This window comes from Rhinoraja longicauda, unplaced genomic scaffold, assembly GCF_053455715.1.
Source record: "Rhinoraja longicauda isolate Sanriku21f unplaced genomic scaffold, sRhiLon1.1 Scf000079, whole genome shotgun sequence".
In the NCBI taxonomy this organism is placed as follows: Eukaryota; Metazoa; Chordata; class Chondrichthyes; order Rajiformes; family Arhynchobatidae; genus Rhinoraja; species Rhinoraja longicauda.
In genome coordinates this window covers 78,322-103,625 of record NW_027601297.1, presented here as the reverse complement: position 1 = coordinate 103,625, position 25,304 = coordinate 78,322, and the positions used below count along the sequence as shown (strand labels likewise).

Below are 25,304 nucleotides of genomic sequence, written 5' to 3'. Positions count from 1 at the left end.
AGAGTGATCAGCCATGATCGCATTGAATGGCGGTGCTGGCTCGAAGGGCTGAATGGCCTACTCCTGCACCTATTGTCTATTGTCTATTGTCTGGTGTCTAATATTATCAAAAATAAGTTGCAGATTACAACTGTGTTCAAAAAGTGTTTTAGCTTCAGTACAATAACTCAAAAACTCAAATTTGATGTAGACAAGTTTACTTAAGCATCAGTTGTATTGCATGGTGATGTTTCCCACAGTGCAGCTGCTGCACCATGAATAAAGCAGTAATCTGTGCATTGTTTTTCAACTTACATCAAGCAGTTTGTACTTTCCATTTGAAATGAAAATGATGATCAGTACAGCATTGTGTATTTTAAAACATAATTCCTGGGATTATAACAAGCTTTTATAAAATGACTAAAGCAAATATACAAGTTTGTCATGAAAGAAAGAGTGCAGAGCTCTCTGCCAATCAGAACCACACCATCACCGCTGGTTTTCCAGCTGAATTTCAGCTAATGAATGGATATTTCAGACAATTTGCTTTCCCTTACAGAAAGCCAAAACTAAGTTCTAAGTGATCTAAAATGGAATAGCAAACCTATAACACCTTCAGCTAGCTTAACAATGCCTCAACTTTATACAATCTACTATCACACTAAATCACTACTTAAACAAGAACCCCAATGACTTACAAACAGCAAATGCATATCATTCAGTTTTCTGCTGATTGAAAAATAACAGAACAGAAATTTCTAAAATAGTGTACTGACCCTGAGCTAGCAATTACAAGTAGTTAAAATTTTGATATAAAAATATAATTAACATTACAATGAAAACTGAAATGCATACAGGACAAGTATTGCATTGAAACGTTATTCCAGTATGATGATGCTCGCGACTGAAATGCAGGAAGCTGCATGGGATTGGCAGCTCTCCACAGGGACGGCAACTTCAAAAATTAACTTTCAGAAACTAAATCCAGATTTCTCAAACATCAAGCAATGTCAACAGTGGATTTTGTTCTGGTGTCTGCATTACAGACTTTCTCCAAATTTGATCTTTAAACAAATTACAGAGCTGTGATGTTCCCTGATGGAAAGGCCCAACGATCACAGCTCTAATTACTGTGCAACTGTTTATAACTAAACTACCTTCCTAAAATTATACCAGGCATATATCAGATATTAGTGTGACTACATAACAGATACATTTGTGCATCAATAGGTGCATCATTATCCCGTCAATCCAAGATAAATAAATTTGCTTCTGTACAGATATTCGCCATGATATTATATAATGAAAGTTGGCTTGGATTTCCTTGCAGGCAACCTGTTTCTTTAAATGGGTCAAATGCAAATGTTATTAAAAATGCCTTCCAGATTTATCAAGTAATGTATTTACCTTGGAGTCCACATAATAATGGTGTGGAAGGCATGTTTTCACTCGTGCATTATGATTAAGTAGATACATTGGTGCCAACAACAATCTCAATACCTTTAAAGCAACAACCAAACATCATTGATGAGACTTTAAGAAAAGTTTGCAATTTAATGTGAAGTCATCAGCTGGTATAAATGAGAATAGTTTTTTTTAAAGCTATTTGTGAAGACTCTTTTGCATCTTGGGTGATTATCTCAATCTCAGATGTAAGGCTATAATAAAGCAGCTAACAAGTAGAATTAGCTGTGAGAGATTGCTGCAGCAAGCAGAGTTACTGGGTTTCATTTTCTTGGGCTCCAAGGGAGCAAGGAGCAGAGGAGAATCAGTGATGGTGAACGTGAACTCTAGGTGGCAGTCAAGTCCATTACAGCCACTGCCACTTTCTTCACCGCTGCCTTCATCACCTGAAAATCAAAATCAAATTGAAATTTAATTTCTTTCACAATGCCATACGAATGTAGAGTAGTAAAAATCAACAAAATTTAAACATGGAACTAGGAGACAATGGCAAAATAGATACAAAGACTTACCGACACAAAACAAAGAATGACAAAAGAGTCCTAGTGTTCGGACTAAAGGAGCAAGCAGTGATATTCTCCAGTGGACAGGACTGTACTTGTAGATTTATATTAATGACTTGCATACAGATAATCTTCAGACAAATTGAAGTTTGGAGTTGTAAACAGTGAGGGCATAACATCTGTGGTCGGAAAGATGCTAGAGTATTCTGAGGAATAAGATATACATGCACAAATGAACATGGACTGATATGGGATAGTCAACATGGTTTTATATGTGGGAGGTCTCACAAATCTGATTGAGTTTTGTGAAGACGTGACCAAAAAGATCAATGAGGGCAGAGTTGTAGACATTCTATATATGGATCTCAGTAAGGAATTCGACAAGGATCCACATGGTAGGCTGCTCTGGGAGGTTAGGTCCCATGAGATTCAAGGAGAGATAGCTGAGTGGATAGAAAATTGGCTCCATGGAAGGAAGCAGAGGGTGAAAGGTTGCTTCTCGGACTGAAGACCTGTGGTGTGCCTCAGGGTTCGGTGCTGGGCCCGTTACTGTTTGTCATCTACATCAATGATTTGGATGAGAACATACATGGCATGATTAGCAAGTTTGGAGATGACACAAAAGTGGGTGGCATTGTAGATAGTGAAGATAGTTGTCAAAAATTGCAGCAGGATCATGTTGGGCATATGGGCTGAGGAATAGTTGATGGAATTTAATACTGAGCAATGTGAGGTGTTGCATTTTAGGAGCACTAACATGGGCAGAACCTACACAGTGAATGGTAGGGGTCTGGGGAGTGTATTAGAGCAGAGAAATGTTGTGGAGCAGAATGATCCATGGGTTATATCTAGTATATAACTGTATATCTAGGTATACAGTTCGTTGAAAGTGGCATCACAGGTAGATAGAGAGGTCAAAAAGACTTTGGCACATTGGCCGTCATCAGTCATAGCATTGAGTATAGAAGTGGGGAGGTCATGTTGCAGTTGTATAAGACATTGGTGAGGCCAAATTTAGAATATTTTGTTCGGTTTTCGGCACCATGATATGGGAAAGATGTTGTCAAGCTGGAAAGGGTGCAGAGAAGATTTATGACGATGTTGACAGGACTCGAGGGCCTGAGCAATGGGGAGAGGTTGAGCAGGCTAGGACTCTATTCCCCAGAGCGCAGGAGGATGAGGGATGATCTTAGACATATACATCGAAAATAGGTGCAGGAGTAGGCCATTTGGCCCTTCGAGCCTGCACCGCCATTCAATATGATCATGGCTGATCATCCAGCTCAGTAGCCTGTACCTGCCTTCTCTCCATACCCCCTGATCCCTTTAGCAAAAAGGGCCACATCTAACTCCCTCTTAAATATAGCCAATGAACTGGCCTCAACTACCTTCTGTGGCAGAGAATTCCACAGACTCACCACTCTCTGTGTGAAGAAATGTTTTCTCATCTCGGTCCTAAAAGACTTCCCCCTTATCCTTAAGCTGTGACCCCTGGTTCTGGACTCCCCCAACATCGGGAACAATCTTCCCGCATCTAGCCTCTCCAACCCCTTAAGAATTTTATATGTTTCTATAAGATCCCCCCTCAGTCTTCTATATTCCAGTGAGTACAAGCCCAGTCTACCCAGTCTTTCCTCATATGAAAGTCCCGCCATCCCAAGGATCAATCTGGTGAACCTTCTCTGTACTCCCTCTAAGGCAAGAACGTATTTCCTCAGGTTAGGAGACCAAAACTGCACACAATACTCCAGGTGCGGTCTCATCAAGGCCCTGTACAACTACAGCAGAACCTCCCTGCTCCTAAACTCAAATCCTCTTGCTATGAATGCCAACATACCATTCGCTTTCTTCACTGCCTGCTGCACCTGCATGCTTGCTTTCACTGACTGGTGCACCATGACACCCAGGTCATGTTGCATCTCCCCTTCTCCCAATCGGTCACCATTCAGGTAATACTCTGCTTTCCTGTTCTTGCCGCCAAAGTGGATAACCTCACATTTATCCACATTATATTGCGTCTGCCATGCATTTGCCCACTCGCCTAATCTATCCAAGTCACTCTGCAGCCTCCTAGCATCCTCCTCGCAGCTAACATTGCCACCCAACTTCGTGTCATCCGCAAACTTAGAGATGTTGCATTCAATTCCCTCGTCCAAATCATTAATATATATTGTAAATAACTGGGGTCCCAGCACTGAGCCTTGCGGTACCCCACTAGTCACTGCCTGCCATTCCGAAAAGGACCCGTTTATTCCTACTCTTTGCTTCCTGTCCGCCAACCAATTTTCTATCCACCTCAACACTGAACCCTCAATACCGTGTGCTTTAAGTTTGTACACCAATCTCCTATGTGGGACCTTGTCGAAGGCCTTCTGAAAGTCCAGATATAACACATCGACTGGTTCTCCCTTATCCACTCTACTAGTTACATCCTCGAAAAATTCTATAAGATTCGTCAGACATGATTTGCCTTTGGTAAATCCATGCTGACTTTGTCCGATGATTTCACCACTTTCCAAATGTGATGCTATCACATCTTTAATAACTGACTCTAGCATTTTCCCCACTACCGATGTTAGGCTAACTGGTCTATAATTCCCCGTTTTCTCTCTCCCTCCCTTTTTAAAAAGTGGGGTTACATTAGCTACCCTCCAGTCCTCAGGAACTACTCCAGAATCTAAAGAGTTTTGAAAAATTATCACTAATGCATCCACTATTTCTGAGGCTACTTCCTTAAGCACTCTGGGATACAGTCTATCTGGCCCTGGGGATTTATCTGCCTTTAATCCATTTAATTTACCTAACACCACTTCCCGACTAACCTGGATTTCCCTCAGTTCCTCCATCTCATTAGACCCCCGGTCCCCCGCTATTTCCGGCAGACGGTTTATGTCTTCCTTAGTGAAGACAGAACCAAAGTATTTGTTCAATTGGTCTGCCATCTCCTTGTTCCCTATGATCAATTCACCTGTTTCCGACTGCAAGGGACCTACATTTGTCTTAACTAATCTTTTTCTCTTGACATATCTATAAAAGCTTTTGCAGTCAATTTTTATGTTCCTTGCCAGTTTTCCCTCATAATCTATTTTCCCTTTCATAATTAAGCCCTTTGTCCTCCTCTGCTGGACTCTGAATTTCTCTCAGTCCTCTGGTATGCTACTTTTTCTGGCTAATCTGTATGCTTCATCTTTTGTTTTAATACTATCCTTGATTTCCCTTGTTAGCCACGGATGCACTACCTTTCCTGGTTTGTTCTTTTGCCAAACTGGGATGAACACTTGTTGTAGTTCATCCATGCGACCTTTAAATGCCTTCCATTGCATGTCCACCGTCAACCCTTTCAGCATCAATCGCCAGTCTATCTTGGACAATTCACGCCTCATACCCTCAGTTACCTTTCTTTAAGTTCAGAACACTTGTTTCTGTATTGACTTTGTCACTCTCCATCCTAATGAAGAACTCTACCATATTATGATCACTCTTGCCCACGGGGCCTCGCACAACAAGACTGCTAACTAACCCTTCCTCATTACTCAATACCCAGTCTAGAATGGCCTGTTCTCTCGTTGGTTCCTCGACATGTTGGTTTAGAAAACCATCTCTCAAACATTCCAAGAAATCCTCTTCCTCAGCACCCCTGCCAGTTTGGTTCACCCAATCTATATGTAGATTGAAGTCACCCATTATAACTGCTGCACCTTTAGTGCACGCATTTCTAATTTCCTGCTTGATGCCATCCCCAACCTCACTACTGCTGCTAGGTGGCCTGTACACAACTCCCACTAGCGTTTTCAGCCCCTTAGTGTTTCGTAGTTCTACCCATATCGATTCCACTTCCTCCAAGCTAATGTCCTTCCTTTCCACTGCTTTAATCTCCTCTCTAACCAGTAACGTTACCCCACCTCCTTTTCCTTTCTGTCTATCCCGCCTGAATATAGAATATCCCTGGATGTTGAGCTCCCAGCCTTGGTCACCCTGGAGCCATGTCTCCGTAATCCCAACTATATCATAATCATTAATAACTATCTCCACATTTAATTCATCCACCTTATTACGTATACTCCTTGCATTGAGACACAAAGCCTTCAGGCTTGTTTTTACAACTCTCTTACCCCTTATACAATTATGTTGAAAAGTGGCCCTTTTTGATTTTTGCCCTGGATTTGTCTGCCTGCCACTTTTACTTTTCACCTTGCTACCTATTGCTTCTACCCTCATTTTACACCCCTCTGTCTCTCTGCTCCTGCTCCCATCCCCCTGCCACATTAGTTTAAATCCTCCTTGTACAGGTGTACAAAATCATGAGAGAAATAGATCGAGTAAATGCACAGAATGAAGAACCCGAGGACATAGGTTTATGGAGAGGGGGTACAGATTTAATCAAAACCTGAGGGGTAACTTTTTCACACAAAGGGTAGTGTGTGTATGGAACGAGCTGCCAGAGGTAGTTGAGGCACGTACTATCACAATGTTGAAGATACATTTAGACAGGCACATGAATGAGACAGGTTTAGAGGGATATGAGCCAAATGCAGGCTGGTGGAACTAGTGTAGATGGGACATGTTGGCCAGTGTGGGCAAGTTGGGCCGAAGGTCCTGTTTCCACTCTGTAAGATTCTTTGATGCTATGGTAGGGAAAGATCGCAGGAGGACTTGCGTAGGCTTAGGGGACAATCAGGATTTTCCTGGCTTTAGTTTATTTATTTGTCAGGATTTACACCTACCAATAATGTTGGAATGGGGACATATTTCCTGATAATATCCTAGACTGTAAAGATGGTTATCAACAATTACAGCAGGATATTGATCAGCTGTGCAAGTGGGCCCAGGAATGGGAATGGCAAATGTTTAATTCAAATTACTGTGAGGTGTGGTATTTTGGGAGGTCAAACCAGGGCAGAATATTCCCAATGAACAGTAGAGCCCTGGGCAGGAGTCATGGACCACAGGGATCTATAAATACAGAGTTTTCTGAAAGTGGCGTTGCTAGTAGAAAGGGTGGTGAAGGCAGCTTTTGGCACACTGACGTTCATTAGTCAGGAAATTGAATATAGAAATTGCTACACTATGTTACAGTTCCACAAGTGAGATTGCACTTGAGAATTATGTTCAGTTTTGGTTGACCTGCTATAGGAAAGATGCCCTAAAGCGGGGAAGAGTACACAGAGGATATTGCTAGGACTTCGAGTACTTGCGCTACAGGGAGAGGTGGGCAGGCTAGGACTTTATTCCTTGGAGCACAGGAGGCTGAGGGTGATCTTATATCAGTGTATACATAAGAGGTTAGATAGGGTGAATGGACAGTCTTATTCCAGGATGGGGAAATCAACAACTGGAAGGCATAGCTTCAAAGTGAGAGGGAAAACAAATGATGTAGTCGGGGTCTTCACACAGAGGAAGCTGAACTGTTCTCTGCTCACGGTGGTGGGTGTATGGAAGGAATTGCCAGCAGTTGAGGCAGGTACAATAACAACATTTTAAGGACATTGGATGGATAGATGGAAAGAAGAGGTTTGGAGTGATATGGGCCAAATGGGATGAGCAGAGACGGGGCATTTGGTCGGCATGGACCTGTCGGGCCAAATGGGACGAGCAGAGACGGGGCATTTGGTCGGCATGGACCTGTTGGGCCAAAAAGCCTGTTTCCATGTTGTGTGATTCTTTGACCCCATGTGCAATTTGAGGAGATTGGAGGATTGGATTTTGGATTTTCATCCAGAGGGTGCTAGTGTGAAAGTGGTGGTGCAGGACATGAGAACCTTGGTGCATGACATGATGATCAATCTCATGCACCAAGTGCTGGTCAATGGGACGATACAGGCGAGTACTTGATGGACATCGACGACTGAAGGCCTGTTTCTGTGCTTTGTGGCCATTGGTTTTTGACTATTCAATAATTATACAGTTACTTTATTGATAAAAGCATGTTATTCCTGCGTTACTGTTCTCAGGTCAAAATGATGCAACATAGGCTCGCTTGAAAGGCCAAAAATTCCCATTTGACTACACTTTTCACTCTTCCTAAACAATCTAATAGCGATTGTTTGCCTACTTGAAGAACATTAATGCAAGCTGATGATTTTCTTGGAAAAGGTTACTTACTTGCATCATGAAATGTTGCATCGTTTCCATGATACGCATTCTTTATTTTATTGGTCATTATTTGCAGCACCATTATCTGCCTACGAATCACCATGTCTGGTTTGGTAATATCCACTTTAACAGCTGGGTTGTTGAGCTGGTTTGCAAGGCCATTGCCCGTCACTGCAAAATTGTACCTAGAACAAACAATGAACAATTCCTTTCTATCATATCGAGAGCTGTCAGAGTTTCAAAATAAAAGCTAGGTTACACAGAGGCACGGACTTGTTTAGGTCTTGTGAAATGACTTGCATTCTGGACCAAAATCATAAAATAGAGGGAGACTGTCCAGCCCACTGCACATATCTAGGGCAGCAATCTTCGCCAGAGCCCGAGAATTGTTTCTCCATTAAAATTAAACATTGAATCTGCTTTTTATACTCTTATATTATGTGTTAAATCATGGCATGGCGTGTTGTAGAGAACAAAACCGAACAATCCCATATTTTTGCCAATCGCCTTAAAACCTTATCCTTTGATAGGTTCCTGCTTGTATCTGCGGAAGAGGGTGGTTTGGGTGGTTTGGGATGGGTTAACCAGGGAGTTGCGGAGGGAACGGTCTCTGCGGAAGGCGGAAAAGGGTGGAGATGGGAAAATGTGGCTAGTGGTGGGATCCCGTTGGAGGTGGCTGAAGTTTCGGAGGATTATGTGTTGTATGCGACAGCTGATGGGGTGGAAGGTAAGGACTAGGGGGACTCTGTTGTGACTAGGGGGAGGGGGAATGTCTATCTGAGGTATTTGCCCGAGATTAGATCAAATCTCCCTAACCGAACCCTTCCTTATCAATAGACATCTTTGAAACATTGTAACCAGATAACCAGATAACAACTACAGCATGGAAACAGGCCCGTTCGGCCCTACCAGTCCACGCCGACCACTCTCTCTGACCTAGTCTCATCTACCTGCTCTCAGACCATAACCCTCCAATCCCCTCTCATCCATATACCTATCCAATTTACTCTTAAATAATAAAATCGAGCCTGCCTCCACCACTTCCACCGGAAGCCCATTCCATACAGCCACCACCCTCTGAGTAAAGAAGTTACCCCTCATGTTACCCCTAAACTTTTGTCCCTCAATTCTGAAGTTATGTCCCCTTGTTGGAATCTTCCCCACTCTCAAGGGGAAAAGTCAACTCTGTCCGTCCCTCTTAAAATTTTAAAAACCTCTATCAAGTCCCCCCTCAACCTTCTACGCTCCAAAGAATAAAGACCCAACCTGTTCAACCTCTCTCTGTAGCTTAAGTGCTGAAACCCAGGCAACATTCTAGTAAATCTCCTCTGTACCCTCTCCATTTTGTCGACATCCTTCCTATAATTTGGCGACCAGAACTGCACACCATACTCCAGATTCGGCCTCACCAATGCCCTGTACAATTTTAACATTACATCCCAACTTCTATATTCGATGCTCTGATTTATAAAGGCAAGCATACCAAACGCCTTCTTCACCACCCTATCCACATGAGATTCCACCTTCAGAGAACAATGCACAGTTATTCCCAGATCCCTCTGTTCCACTGCATTCCTCAATTCCCTACCATTTACCCTGTACGTCCTATTTTGATTTGTCCTACCAAAATGCAGCACCTCACACTTATCAGCATTAAACTCCATCTGCCATCTTTCAGCCCACCCTTCCAAAAGGCCCAAGTCTCTCTGTAGATTTTGAAAATCTACTTCATTATTAACTACACCACCTATCTTAGTATCATCTGCATATTTACTAATCCAATTTGCCACACCATCATCCAGATCATTAATGTAAATGACAAACAACAGTGGACCCAACACAGATCCTTGGGGTACTCCACTAGACACTGGCCTCCAACCTGACATACAGTTGTCAACCATTACCCTCTGGTATCTCCCATTCAGGCATTGTTGAATCCATCTTGTAACCTCACTATTAATACCCAACGATTTAACCTTCTTAATCAACCTTCCATGTGGAACCTTGTCAAATGCCTTACTGAAGTCCATATAGACAACATCCACAGCCTTGCCCTTATCAATTTCCCTGGTAACCTCTTCAAAAAATTCAAGAAGATTAGTCAAACATGACCTTCCAGGCACAAATCCATGTTGACTGTTTCTAATCAGACCTTGTTTATCCATATAATTATATATATTGTCCCTAAGTATCTTTTCCATTAATTTTCCCACCAGACATCAAACTAACAGGTCTATAATTGCTAGGTTTACTTTTAGAACCTTTTTTAAACAAAGGCACAACATGCGCAATGCGCCAATCTTCCGGCACCATCCCCGTTTCTAATGACGTTTGAAATATTTCCGTCATAGCCCCTGCTATTTCTGCACTAACTTCCCTCAATGTCCTAGGGAATATCCTATCAGGACCTGGAGACTTATCCACTTTTATATTTTTCAAATGTGTCCGTACCTCCTCTTCTTTAATCCTCATAATTTCCATCACTACTCTACTTGTTTCGCTTACCTCACATAATTCAATATCCTTCTCCTCGGTGAATACCGAAGAAAAGAAATTGTTTAATATCTCCCCCATTTCTTCCGGCTCAGCACATAGCTGTCCACTCTGACTCTCGAATGGACCAATTTTATCCCTCGCTATCCTTTTGCTATTGACATATCTGTAGAACCCCTTGGGGTTTACTTTTACATTACTTGCCAAAGCAACCTCATATCTTTTTTTCGCTTTTCTAATTTTCTTCTTAAGATTCCTTTTACATTCTTTATATTCCTCAAGAACCTCATTTACTCCCTGCCGCTTATATTTATTGTATATCTCTCTTTTTCCGAACCAAGTGTCCAATTTCCCTGGAAAACCACGGCTCTTTCAAATTATTATTCTTTCCTTTCCACCGAACAGGGACATAAAGACTCTGTACTCTCAAAATTTCACCTTTAAATATCCTCCATTTCTCTATTATATCCTTTTCATAAAACAAAATGTCCCATTTCACTCCTTTTAAATCCTTTCTCATCTCCTCAAAATTAGCCTTTCTCCAATTCAAAATCTCAACCCTTGGTCCAGATTTGACCTTCTCCATAATTATATTGAAACTAATGGCATTGTGATCACTAGACAAAAGTGCTCCTCAACACATCCTCCGCCACCTGACCCGTCTCATTTCCCAACAGGAGGTCCAACACTGCCCCTTCTCTGGTAGGTACCTCTACGTATTGCTGCAAAAAACTATCCTGCACACATTTTACAAACTCCAAACCATCCAGCCCTTTAACAGAATGTGATTCCCAGTCTATGTACAGAAAATTGAAATCACCCACAATCACTACTCTGTGCTTACTACTAATATCTGCTATCTCCTTACATATTTGCTCTTCCAATTCTCGTTCCCTATTTGGCGGTCTATAATACACCCCTATAAGTGTTGCTAAACCTTTCTCATTTCTGAGTTCCACCCAAACAGCCTCCCTAATCGAGCCTTCTAGTCTGTCCTGCCAAAGCACTGCTGTGATATCCTCCCTGACAAGCAATGCAACACCCCCACCTCTTGCCCCTCCGATTCTATCACATCTGAAACAATGAAATCCTGGAATATTTACTTGCCAATCGCAACCCTCCTGCAACAATGTTTCACTGATCGCCACAACATCATACTTCCAGATGTCAATCCAGGCTCTAAGCTCATCCACCTTTCTTACAATGCTCCTAGCATTAAAATATACACATTTAAGGGACCCATCATTTCTTATTCTCAGTTTATTTCTTTTCACTTCTTTCTCTCCTACATATTGGGTCTGAGTGTTTCCCTTTTCTGCCTCCTGCCTCACACACTGCCTATTAGCTATCTGTGTTTGAGTCCCTCCCCCCAACCGTACTAGTTTAAAGTCTCCGCAATTACCTTAGCAAATCTCCCCGCCAGAATATTGGTTCCCCTCAGGTTCAGATGCAACCCGTCCTTTTTGTACAGGTCATACTTCCCCCAGAAGAGGTCCCAATGATCCAGAAACTTGAATCCCTGCTCCCTGCGCCAGTCCCTCAGCCACGTATTTATCCTCCACCTCACTCCATTCCCATTCTCACTATCGCGTGGCACAGGCAGTAAGCCTGAGATTTTGCCATCTCCACCACTTGCTCTGGCCGCTTGTACCAGCCACCCTGTGTGAAAACTTTGCCCCTCAGCCCCCTTTTAAGGCTTTCCTGCTTATCTTCAATCTATGCCTTTTAGTTTTAGACACCCTATCCTGGAGAAAAGTCTGTGATCATCCACAGTACCCAAGTCCCTCATGGTTTTATATTCCTCTATAACATCACCCCTCAACCTCCTATGCTCCACGGAAAAGACCAACATCCTTATTGCGTCCAGTCACAGAAATCTAGTTCTGGATCTAACCTGCACCGTTTCATAGTCATAGAGCACAGAATGAAGCCCTTCCGCTCAGCTTGCCCATGCTAACAAAGGTGCCCCAGCTACTCTAGTCCCAACGTGGCCCATATCACTCTAAATCTTTCCTTTCCTACTCATACATCTTTTAAATGTAATTATAATTTCTGCCTCAACTACCTCCTCTAGCGTGCATATGCATGCAAACGTTGCCCCTCAGATTCCTTTAAAAAAAAATTTTTTTTATTGAGCTTCACAAAAATACAAATGAGAATTCAATGTACAATTATGCACAGTATAAGGGGAAGAAAAGAAAAAGACAAACAAACAAAAAAAAAGAAAGATTTTCGAGAGTTATATGGTTTGATTGACAGTCAAAATATATTTTTATGAAATTCATTCCAAGGGTCCATATTACCTGTGCCAAGAAGTCACAAGCGAGCAGATTTTGTGATCTGCACATCTAAACAGTGTTATATCAAATACAGAATTTCAAAATGTTGACAGCAAATTACAGGACCAAAACATGCGATAAAAGTTCCCTTTTTGATTTTTGCAAAGCCAGCACAGAAAGGACATTTCATTGTTCATTTTATGAAGTTTTTCAGGTGTTTAAGATCTATGTAGAGTTTTAAAAAAATAAAGTTTGTGTCTCATGTTGTAGGAACATTTATGAGCTTTAAGGCAAAAAAGACCAGTCCTCTTTACTTATCTCCATCTCTAAATCCTTTTCCCATTTACGTCTGGTAGCCTCTGTGTTTGTAGACAAGTATTCCAACAGGGATTTATATACTTTAGAAATACATGTGGAGATTTTTATGTCCTTGTTTATAAGACATTCTATTCTGGAATGTTTGGGTTTTAAGAGTTCCTTGACTTGTCTGAATCATATGACGAATTTGGAAAAACATGAATAAATGAGTGGTGGGTAGAGTGTATTTTGATTGTAACTGATTAAAGGACATAAATGTACCATTCTCAAAAAGATTTACTACTTCCCTTATCATACCATGGCTTAAATGCGTCATCGTTAAAACAGGATGTGAAGTTGGGGTTTCTCCATATGGGAGTAAAGGGAGAGAGATGCTCCTTGTAACCCATAAATTTATGGGAGCTCTTCCATGTTTGTAAGCTATTAATAATGGTAGGGTACACTTAATAAGCTGGAGAACCATTGCTTGATCTGGGTAAGTTGAGCTGAGAGAAAATAGAGTTTAAGGTTTGGTAAGTTTAACCCACCAGCATTATATGAAATAAATACAGAAATTTGGGTAAAATAGACATTTTAAGTATGTTAATTCTGCCCATAAAGGAAATAGGAAGTAAGTTCATTCTTTTCAGGTCGTTTGTGACTGTCAATAAATGGGGGATAATTAAGTTGATAAGCCTCTTCTATGTTACTGGGAATGTATATATGCCCAAGTACCTCATGTAGTCTGGAGACTATTTCAAGATGAACTTCCCTTTTAAAGAATCAGAATTGAATTTGGAGATTGGCATGATCTCAGTTTTGACTGGTCGCCAAACTGTTCCACTATTGTAAAAAATGTTGGGATTAAATATAGGGGTCTCGTAAACAAAGTAAAATATCATCCGCGTACAGTGAAATAACGTGATTTTCATTTCCAATTTTAATACCTTATAAGTGGACATGTGATCTTATTATTGTGGCCAGAGGCTCAATTGCGAGAGCAAATAATAGTGGAGGCAATGGGCAGCCTTGTCTTGTCCCTCGAAATAGCTTGAAGGGAGATGAGTACTGAGTATTTGTCTTAATGATTGCCATAGGGGAGCTATTGATACGGATCCAGGAAGTGAAGACAAAGCCAAAATTAAATCTTGATAGGATGGCTACATTCCCATTCTAGTCCATCAAATGCGTTTTCAGCATCGACAGAAATAGCCACCATAAAAGAATGTCAAAGTACCTACATATATTGTCAAACAAAAAATGACCCTGGACAATAGACAATAGGTGCAGGAGTAGGCCATTTGGCCCTTCGATTCAATGTGATCATGGCTGATCATTCACAACCAGTACCCCGATCCTGCTTTCTCCCTTTACCCCCTGACTCCGCTATCATTAAGAGCTCTATCGAGCTCTCTGTTGAAAGCATCAAGAGAATTGGCCTCCACTGCCTTCTGAGGCAGAATTCCACAGATTTACAACTCTCTGACTGAAAATGTTTTTTCTCATCTCCATTCTAAATGGCCTACTCCTTATTCTTAAACTGTGACCCCTGGATCTGGACTCCCCCAACATTGGGAACATTTTTTCTTCCTCTAACGTGTCCAATCCCTTAATAATCTTATAAGTTTCAATAAGATCCCGTCTCATCATTCTAAATTCAAGTGTATACAAGCCTAGTGCTCCAGCCTTTCAACATACGACAGTACGGCCATTCCGGGAATTAACCTAGTTAACCTACGCTGCACACCCTCAATAGCAAGAATGTCCTTCCTCAAATTTGGAGACCAAAACTGCACACAGTACTCCAGGTGCGGTCTCACTAGGGCCCTGTACAACTGCAGAAGGACCTCTTTGCTCCAATACTCAACTCCTCTTGTCATAAAGGCCAATATGCCATTAGCTTTCTTCACTGCCTGCTGTACCTGCATGCTATCTTTAAGTGACTGATGAACAAGGACACCCAGATCTCTTTGTATTTTCCCATTTCCTAACTTGACACCATTCAGATAATAATCTGCCTTCCTGTTACCACCAAACTGGATAATCTCACATTTATCCACATTAAACTGCATCTGCCATGCATCTGCTCACTCACACAACCTGTCCAAGTCACCCTGCATCCTCATAGCATCCTCCTCACAGTTCACACGGCCACCCAGCTTTGTGTCATCCACAAATTTGCTAATGTTACTTTTAATCCCTTCATCTAAATCATTAATGTATATTGTAAATAGCTGTGGTCCCAGCACCGAGCCTTGCAGTACCCCACTAGTCACTGCTTGCCATTCTAAAAGGGACCCGTTAATCCCTACTCTTTGTTTTCTGTCTGCCAACCAATTTTCTATCCATGTCAGCACCCTACCCTCAATACCATGTGCTCTAATCTTGCTGACTAATCTCCCATATGGGACCTTATCAAAGGCTTTCTGAAAGTCCAGGTACACAACATCCACTGGCTCTCCCTTGTCCATTTTCCTAGTTACATCCTCAAAAAAATCCAGAAGATTAGTCAAGCTATATTTCCCCTTTAAAAACCCATAGCGAAAATCTTAGCTCAGAGATTAAGTCTAGTTATAGACAAATTGATACACCCCGATCAATCAGGCTTTATAGCCAAACGATATTCATTTTTCAATTTGAGACGCTTGTTTAATATAATTTATTCAAATAGACTATTAAATGAAGATTTAGCAATCATCTCGCTAGATGCTGAAAAAGCATTTGATCAAGTAGAATGGCCTTATCTTTTCTCAGTGATGGAAAAATTTCAACTAGGTGAAAATTTTTGTGCATGGGTGAAACTTTTATATACATCCCCAACAGCTAGAATATTAACTAATCAAATGCTGTCATCTAAATTTCATTTAGCTAGGGGTTGTAGACAAGGATGTCCACTATCACCACTTTTATTTGCCCTAATTATAGAACCACTTGCTGAGAGTATTAGATCAAATTCACATATTTATGGCTACAACACTAAACATACAACCAATAAAATTTCTTTATATGCGGATGATGTATTAATATATATTACAAAGCCAGAAATTAGCATTCCGAATTTATTAAATCTCATAACTCAATTTGGTTCATTTTCAGGTTATAGAATTAACTGGTATAAAAGTGAAATTATGCCAATAATGGAGCATAATCCGGCCATACTTCAACAATTTCCTTTCAAAATTGCCTATGAAAAGTTTAAATATCTTGGAATTTACGTGACTAGGAAATATACTTCTTTATTTAAATCAAATTTTCCTCCTTTACTTGTTAAATTACACAGAAATATCCAATTTTGGAAAACACTTCCTATATCATTAGTTGGTCGTAGTAATGCTATAAAGATGATCTTTCTGCCACAGCTACTATACTTATTTCAAGCAATTCCGATCTACCTTCCAAAAAAGTTTTTTAAAAAAATTGATTCAATTGTTACTAATTTTATTTGGGACTACAAGACTCATAGAATAAATAAAAGACACTTATGTAAGTCTAAAATTAATGGAGGAATTGCTTTACCTAACTTTTTATTTTATTATTGGGCGGTTAATATTAAAAATATAACCTGCTGGTTGGATGATTCTGATCAACAACCGGATTGGTTAAAGATGGAGAAAGAGGATTGTTTACCATTCGATATTGGTGCGATCCTCTTAGCTCCAATAAATTTAAATAAAAAAACATATGGAGGTAATTCCATTATACATAGTGTTATCCGTACCTGGAAACAATTAAAGCTTACGTTAAAATTGAGTAAATTATCTGTTTTCCTTCCTATTGCGAATAATCCTTCTTTTAAACCGTCTGTCTTAGATAGAGGCTTTGCTCAATGGAAAAGTTATGGAATCAAAAGGGTGGGAGATCTTTATCATAAGGGAACTTTTCTTTCGTTTCAGGAGTTACAGCAGAAGTACGGATTACATGTTAATAATTATTTTAGATATTTACAACTTAGAGATTATGTAAAATCACACATGCAAGAATATAAGTTTAGAGGTCCAGAAATACTTGATGTATGCCTGAATCGACATTATAACTCAAATAAATTAATATCTTTTATTTACAATATTCTCCTTGACATTGACATTCCGTCATCAGAATCTTATAGACGAGCATGGGAGGACGAATTGAATCAAGTTATAATGCAAGATATATGGGATGAAAGTTTACAACATATACATCAATGTTCATTGAATACTAGACATTCCCTAATACAATTTAAAATAATACATAGATTACATTATTCGAAGACAAAATTAAATAGGATTTTTCCTAGTATCTCTCCTATGTGTGATAAATGTCAATTTCAAGAAGCTAATTTAACTCATATTTTCGTAACTTGTATAAAAATGCAAAACTTCTGGTTGGAGATTTTTAAAATAGTTTCTAAAGTTATTAATAAAAAATTAGATATGGACCCAAAATTAATTATATTAGGATTATCAGAACATACTACAAATTTTACAGTAAGTCAGGTACATTTTCTTGATTACAGTCTAATAACTGCGAAAAAACTAATACTTAAATTTTGGAAAAAACCAATAACCCCCACAATTAAAATGTGGACTATGGAAATGACAGAGACCCTGCATTTGGAAAAAATAAGGTTTGCCTTAATCGACAAACCTGAGTTATTTTTAAAAATATGGTCTCCATTTATTGAATTTTTAGAAAAGTAAATGGGCTTGGCACAGGACTAAAATAAAAAAAAAAAATTTAAATAAAAAGTTGAAACTTGAGTTGGGGGTTGGATGTACAGCTGTGGTTTTTGTCTCCCGGATCTACTCCCGTTAATTTTTATTGTTAGATCTTTTTTTCTTTTTTTTTAACCCTCTTACTCTCTCTCTCCCCAAGTTTATAGTTTTATATTTTTATTTTTACTTTCTCTCTTCAAAAATTTAAAAATTGAAGCTATGTAAGAACTTTGTAACAAATGTGTTTTTTCTTATTTCGATTTGTACATATGCTTTTCAAAAAAAAAAAAAAAAACCATGCTGACTTGGAACGATCCTGTTACTGTGATCCAAATGTTCCGCAATTTCTTCTTTTATAATTGCCTCCAGCATCTTCCCCACCACTGGTATCAGGCTAACTGGTCTATAATTTCCCGTTTTCTCTCTCCCTCCTTTCTTAAAAAGTGGGATAATATTAGCTACCCTCCAATCCACAGGAACTGATCCTGAATCTATAGAACATTGGAAAATGATCACCAATGCGTCCACGATTCCTAGCGCCACTTCCTTAAGTACCCTGGGATGCAGACCATCAGGCCCTGGAGATTTATCAGCCTTCAGTCCCATCAGTCTACCCAACACCATTTCCTGCCTAATGTGAATTTCCTTCAGTTCCTCCGTCACCCTAGGACCCCTATCCACTAGTACATCTGGGAGATTGTTGGTGTCTTCCTTAGTGAAGACAGATCCAAAGTACCTGTTCAACTCGTCTGCCATTTCCTTGTTCCCCATAATAAATTCACCTGCTTCTGTCTTCAAGGGACCCACATTTGTCTTAACTATTTTTTTCCTCTTCAGGTACCTGAAGAAGCTTTTACTATCCTACTTTATATTCTTGGCTAGCTTACCTTCGTACCTCATCTTTTCTCCCCGTAGTTAGCCTTTTTAGTTATCTTTTGTTGCTCTTTAAGAGTCCCAATCCTCTGGCTTCCCGCTCGTCTTTGCTATGTTATACTTCTTCTCTTTTATTTTTATACTGTCCTTGACTTCCCTTGTCAGCCACGGTCGCCTCTTACTCCCCTTGGAATCTTTCTTCCTCTTTGGAATGAACTGATCCTGCAGCTTCTGTATTATTCCCAGAAATACCTGCCATTGTTTTTTCACCGTCTTCCCTGCTAGGGTCTCTTTCTAGTCAACTCTGGCCAGCTCCTTTCTCATGCCTCCATAGTCCCCCTTGCAATACAGACACTTCCGATTTTCCCTTCTCCCTCTCAAATTGTAGATTAAAACTTATCATATTATGATCACTAATGGCTCTTTTACCTTGAGGTCCCTTATCAAATGAACTGATCTTTACTCATTACATAACACTAAATCCAGAATTGCCTTCTCCCTGGTACAAGCTGCTCTGAATCTATCTTGGAGGCACTCCACAAACTCCCTTTCTTGGGGTCCATTACCAAGCTGATTTTCCCAGTCTACCTGCATGTTGAAATTTCCCATAACCACTGTAGCATTACCTTTGCGACATGCCAATTTTAACTCTTGATTCAACTTGCACCCTATATCCTGGCTACTCTTTGGGGGCTGTAGATAACTCTCATCAGGGTCTTTTTACCCTAACAATTCCTCAGTTCTGTCCATACTGATTCTACATCTCCTGATTCTATGTCACCCCTTGCAAAGGACTGAATATCATTTCTTACTAACAGAGCGACCCCACCCCCTCTGTCCACCTGTCTGTCTTTCGGGTCGTATACCCCTGAATATTCAGCTCCCAGCCCTGGTCCTCTTGCAGCTATGTCTCTGTAATTCCCACATCATCATACTTGCAAATATCTAACTGGGCCTCAAGCTCATTCACTTTATTTTTTATACTTCGCACATTCAAATACAACACTTTAACTTCCGGTATTCACCTCCCCTCTCACACTATTGGCCCTGACCTTACTCTCTTATCCCTTCTCGAACTTTCCTTCTCATTAATTCGGGAGTCTTTTGCAACTTTTCCTGTAATCACTTCCCCCTTAGCTCCATCTTTATACTCCCAATTTGTCTCTCGTCTTCCCGGATGGACAAAACCTGTTTGGTCAGGGTGAATAAGACTAGAGGCCATTGGTTCGAGGCGTAAAGTTAGAATTTTAGTAATGATCTTATAATCGACATTTAACAATGAGACAGGCCTATAAGAGGCGCATAACAGAGGATCCTCGTCTTTCTTTTTAAGTAAAGTAATAGCTGCTATATAGAGGGATTAAGGAAGTAGCTTTTTCTGAAGACAGGTTGAAATCATAGAAAGAAAAAAAGGGCATTAGCTGCTGAGAAAACTGTCTGTAAAATTCAACTAGAAAACCATCCAATCCAGTTGGATGGCTTTGCCACTTTGGAGAGAAGATATAGCCTTCAAAATTTCCTCAGAAGTTATATCTTTATCTAAGTGGGACCTCCTTTCAGTTGTTAAGTGGGGTAAAGGGGTATCTTTCAAAAAGGAATTAAGGGTTTCCCCTTACAATGCCAATATGATTTATACAGTTCACTATAGAATTCTTTAAATATCTCATTGATTTGAACTGGATCCATTATTACATAACCATCAGCCCCTTCAATCCGCAGAATGGCCCGATCTGCTGATTCTTTTTTTATTTGCCATGCCAGTAATTTACCTGCCATTTCACCTTGTTCTTCATACCTCTGCTTTGTTTATGTTGTTGTATTTCATTTACAAGTTATCAATTTGGGAAAGTGTAGCAGGGTCTTTAGATAAACAGTGATGTTTCTCCAACTTTTTCATTTCTTGTTCAATATGCTGTGATTCATCTTTGGATTTGGTTTTAAGGGAGGAAGAAAATGCTATGATGATCCCTCTAATATAGGCTTTCAACATGTCCCAAACAATTAAAGGACATACTGTTGAGTCCTGATGCATGGCCGAGAACTGTTGGTTGGCCAACAATGTTGTATTAAACCTCCAGCTTTTAGGTGATGCAGGAGGTCCATCAAACTCAATTGAAAAAAAAAAGTGCAGAGTGATCTGATACTTGCTAAGTGAGCAGATTTCGATACCTTGGAAACAAAAGATGACGAAACAAAAAATAAATCTATTCTTGAATACGTATTGTGCACAGGGGAGTAGAATGAAAAGTCTCTGCATTTGGGTGATTAGTTCTACAAATTTCATGAAGGCCCATTTCCTAAGTATTATGGGCTAATGCAATAGACATGTTAGATAGGGAATGATTGGTAGGTGAAGATCTGTCCAGATTAGCATCCAAAATGCAATTGAAATCACCCCCCCAAAAATGGGAATCATAAATTGTGTCACCATCAATGTAAGATCATTAATAAATTTGGGGACATCATAATTATTAGGGCAATAACAATTTAATAAAATGATTTAGACTTGGTCAAGTAGGCCCCTGACAAAGATAAAGCGACCATTTTTAAAATCAGATTTGACTGCTCCAGAGAGATATAATACATTCTGTCTGATGAGAATTGCAACACCTCTCAAGTCAGAAGTGAAAGAGGAATGAAATACATTGCCGTCCCATCCGGATTTGAGCTTTAAATAGAAGACGAGTTTCTTGTAAGAATGCTACATCTACTTTTTGTTTATTCAGGTATGACATGATTTTTTTCCGTTTCACCTTGGTTATAAAGTTATATTTGGGTATTTAGTACAGATCAAGGAAGCAGCTGAGTGCAAGACTGGCAAAGGATAGAGAAAAAAAACCCCAGAAAACAAAACAAAAAACAAGAACACACACGAGCACCCACACCCACCCACCCATTTAATACCTCCTGAGTGCTTCCTTCCCTGTACATTACAGGGATGCAACATAACAGAAGGAACGACATCCTCCTACAATTTATAAATACATTTAAGGAGATTAAGTATTATTAATGCCATTTTATTTTAAACTGTGATAAAAAGCAAAACTAGGAATGCTCAATTAAGCCAAACCATGAGAAAAAAGGGAAAAATAAAAATAAAACAAAAACAACACCCCTAGGGTGCATTATCAAGGGGGACATAAAGTAATCCCACTTATCCACAGTCTCAAGGAGAAAGACCATTATTTAGTCACAGGATATGACAAATGTCTGCCCCTGCTCCCAATAGTCAATCATCAGTTCGACAATCACAGACTCAGTTGAACATCATCTGTGGCCACATAGTTCACTATTATGATGGAGTCAATCAAAAATAGGTTATGTAGTCAATATTGCCCACATAATAGGCTATTGCTCAGATAAAGATTTTAGTCATTTGATGACGCCAGGATTATAGAGTTGGTTTAATTACCTGGTTGAAGTGCCCCATGGTCTCTTTGTGGTTCGTGAAGGAGACAGTATTGTTAGCGAATGTAACAATCAGCTTGCATGGAAATAGTAGCCCATATCTCACATTTGCCTCCCGCAGGCACCCTCGTACCTCATTGAATAGTGCTCTTCTCTTGACCAGACCAGCTGTGAGGTCAGGGTAGATGTATATTCTCTTGCCTTTAAACATCAGGTTGCCAGACTCCCTTGCCAAGCATATGATGAGCCTCTTCTTTCCAGGCTAAAGAGCCGTGCGATCATACACCGCCACCCTAATGAGGGGTTGAGATCCCAGCTTGTCAGCACCAAACACCTCATATAACAGAGAGTTCATAAAAGCAGCAGGGTTGCCTTTCTTGTAGTCTTTAGGTAGCTCTGGTACTCGGATATTAAACTTGTGGCAATGAGCTTCAATCTGTTCGTTTTTCTGTTTCAGTAACACATTTTCCGATTGTGTATGAGCAAGCTTCTGTTCAATATCAGTGAGCCGGCATTCCGTCTCGTTAGCGGCTGCCTCTAAGTCCTTTACCTTATTTGTATTGGAGGCCATATCACTGTGAAGTGAGTCCAGGGATTCTTGGATTGGCTTCAGTTTCAAATCAAATGCAGAGCCAATTTCTTCACGTATGACCTCTCTGACAATAGAGGCGGGGCGGTAGCGCAGCGGTAGAGTTGCTGCTTTACAGCGAATGCAGCGCCGGAGACTCAGGTTCGATCCTGACTACGGGTGCTGCACTGTAAGGAGTTTGTACGTTCTCCCCGTGACCTGCGTGGGTTTTCTCCGAGATCTTCGGTTTCCTCCCACACTCCAAAGACGTACAGGTATGTAGGTTAATTGGCTGGGTAAATGTAAAAAAAAAAAAAAATTGTCCCTAGTGGGTGTAGGATGGTGTTAATGTACGGGGATCGCTGGGCGGCACGGACTTGGTGGGCCGAAAAGGCCTGTTTCCGGCTGTATATATATGATATGATGATATGAGATGCAAGTTCTTGGCGGTCCATAACTTTAACTCCTTGTTTAAGCTGGTCGCTTCTTAGGTTACGTAGCTCTCTGGTTGCCATATAGGCCGTATAGATTGCGCACCGTCTCGTTAGTGGCTGCCGACAGCTGCTGTTTTTATAAACAACCTGGATATAAACAACACCTCGCCCAGGATTCACAGCAACTGGGACCTCAACGCCTGTCATCTCGTCACCCTTTCTCCCGTCATGCAGCGACCCTCTGTGGCTCCGGTTTCAACATACTAGGAGCATGGAGAACCAGCTGGGAACAGACATCGCCACCTCCTCGATTCACTGTCGCACCCGGCTCGGACATGCCCCGCAAAGAGTGGGTCACCCTGAACCGGCTCCGCACAGGGTTCGGCCGGATCAATGCCAACATGCATCGTTGGGGGTCGAGTCCATCAGCAGCCTGCGTGTGTGGAGCAGACCAGCAAACAGCGCAGCACGTCATTTTCGACTGCACTGTCCTCCGTCCCCCTGGTGGAGGGGTAGACCTCACGGCCCTTGACAACAGCACATTGCACTGCCTACAGCGCCTGGAGGGCATTACATAATTTCTGCTGCCTCAAATGCAAGAAGTATAAACAATCTGCAGACAGCTGCTGTTTTTATAAACAACTTGCAGACAGTAGGCGCGAAGTTTGTGATCTCAAATGAGCAAGCTTCGGTTATTTGTAGATGCAATATCCCTCGGATTGTGTGAACAGAGGGGGTTCTCCCTGCATTCAGCTTTTTCGGATTGTTTCGGAGTGTTTATAAAAGTCCTCCTTACCTTCTAAAACTTAATTATTAGGAGTAGGAGTCGAGCGTGCATGTTCAATCCATGCTACCGACACAGGAACTCCCCCGTCAGATTCCTATTAAATCTTTCCCCTCTCACCGACGGTTCTTGATTCCCTACTCTAGTTCAACCACTGTACATCTACCCTAACTATTCTCCTCATGATCTTATACACCTCTCATCCTCCTACTCCAAGGAATACAGTCCCAGCCTGCACAAACTCATTCTATAGCTCATGCCCTTAAGTCCTGGCAACATCCTCGTAAATCTTTTCTGTACTGTTAGATAGACACAAAAAGTTGGAGTAACTCAGCGGGACAGGCAGCGTCTCTGACTTGTGTGAAGAAGAGTCTCGACCCAAAACATCACCCCTTCATAGAAACATAGAAAATAGGTGCAGGAGGCCATTCGGGCCTTCGAGCCAGCTCCGCCATTCATTGTGATCATGGCTGATCGTCCACAATCAATAACCCGTGCCTGCCTTCTCCCCGTATCCCTTGATTCCACTAGCCCCTAGAGCTCTATCTAACTCTCTTTTAAATTCATCCACTGATTTGGCTTCCACTGCCCTCTGTGGCAGAGAATTCCACAAATTCACAACTCTCTGGGTGAAAAAGTTTCTTCTCACCTCAGTTTTAAATGGCCTCCCCTTTATTCTAAGACTGTGACCCCTGGTTCTGGACTCCCCCAACATTGGGAACATTTTTCCTGCATCTAGCTTGTCCAGTCCTTTTATAATTTTATATGTTTCTATAAGATCCCAACTCATCCTTCTAAACTCCAGTGAATACAAGCCTAGTCTTTTCAATCTTTCCTCATATAACAGTCCCGCCATCCCAGCGATCAATCTCGTGAACCTACACTGCACTGCCTCAATTACAAGGATGTTCTTCCTCAAATTAGGAGACCAAAACTGTACACAATACTCCAGATGTGGTCTTACCAGGGCCCTAGGCAACTGAAATCCTCTTGTTATGAAGGCCAGCTTTCTTCACTGCCTGCTGTACCTGCACGCCAACTTTCAGTGACTGGTGTACAAGGACATCCAGGTCTCTCTGCACCTCCCCCTGACCTAACCTAACACCATTGAGATAATATTCTGCCTCCTTGTTTTTGCTGCCAAAGTGGATAACCTCACATTTATCTATATTATACTGCATCTGCCACGCATCTGCCCACTCACTCAACCTGTCCAGGTCATCCTGCAACCTCCTAACATCCTCTTCACAGTTTACACTGCCATCCAGCTTTGTGTCATCTGCAAACTTGCTAGAGTTGCTTCTAATTCCCTCTTCCAAATCATTAATATATATGGTAAACAGTGGCGGCCCCAACATCGAGTCTTGCGGCTCGCCACTGCCGGCCATTCTGAAAAGGACCCATTTCTCCTACTCTTTGCTTCCTGCCTGCCAACCAA

General features: G+C 41.0%; 1 protein-coding gene across 1 annotated transcript in view; it reads right to left on the bottom strand.

The window, feature by feature from the left end:
• Nucleotides 1-206: 206 nt before the first annotated feature.
• The window catches only part of LOC144589834 (glypican-4-like), an 87,186-nt gene continuing 62,088 nt past the window's right edge, over nt 207-25,304 (bottom strand). Inside the window, exons 7-8 of the mRNA XM_078394864.1 lie at nt 8,049-8,224; nt 207-1,829 (exon numbers count right to left, since the gene is read on the bottom strand). Coding sequence (XP_078250990.1) covers nt 1,615-1,829; nt 8,049-8,224 — 391 coding nt within the window. The 3' untranslated portion in view covers nt 207-1,614. The remainder of the gene's footprint in view (nt 1,830-8,048; nt 8,225-25,304) is intronic.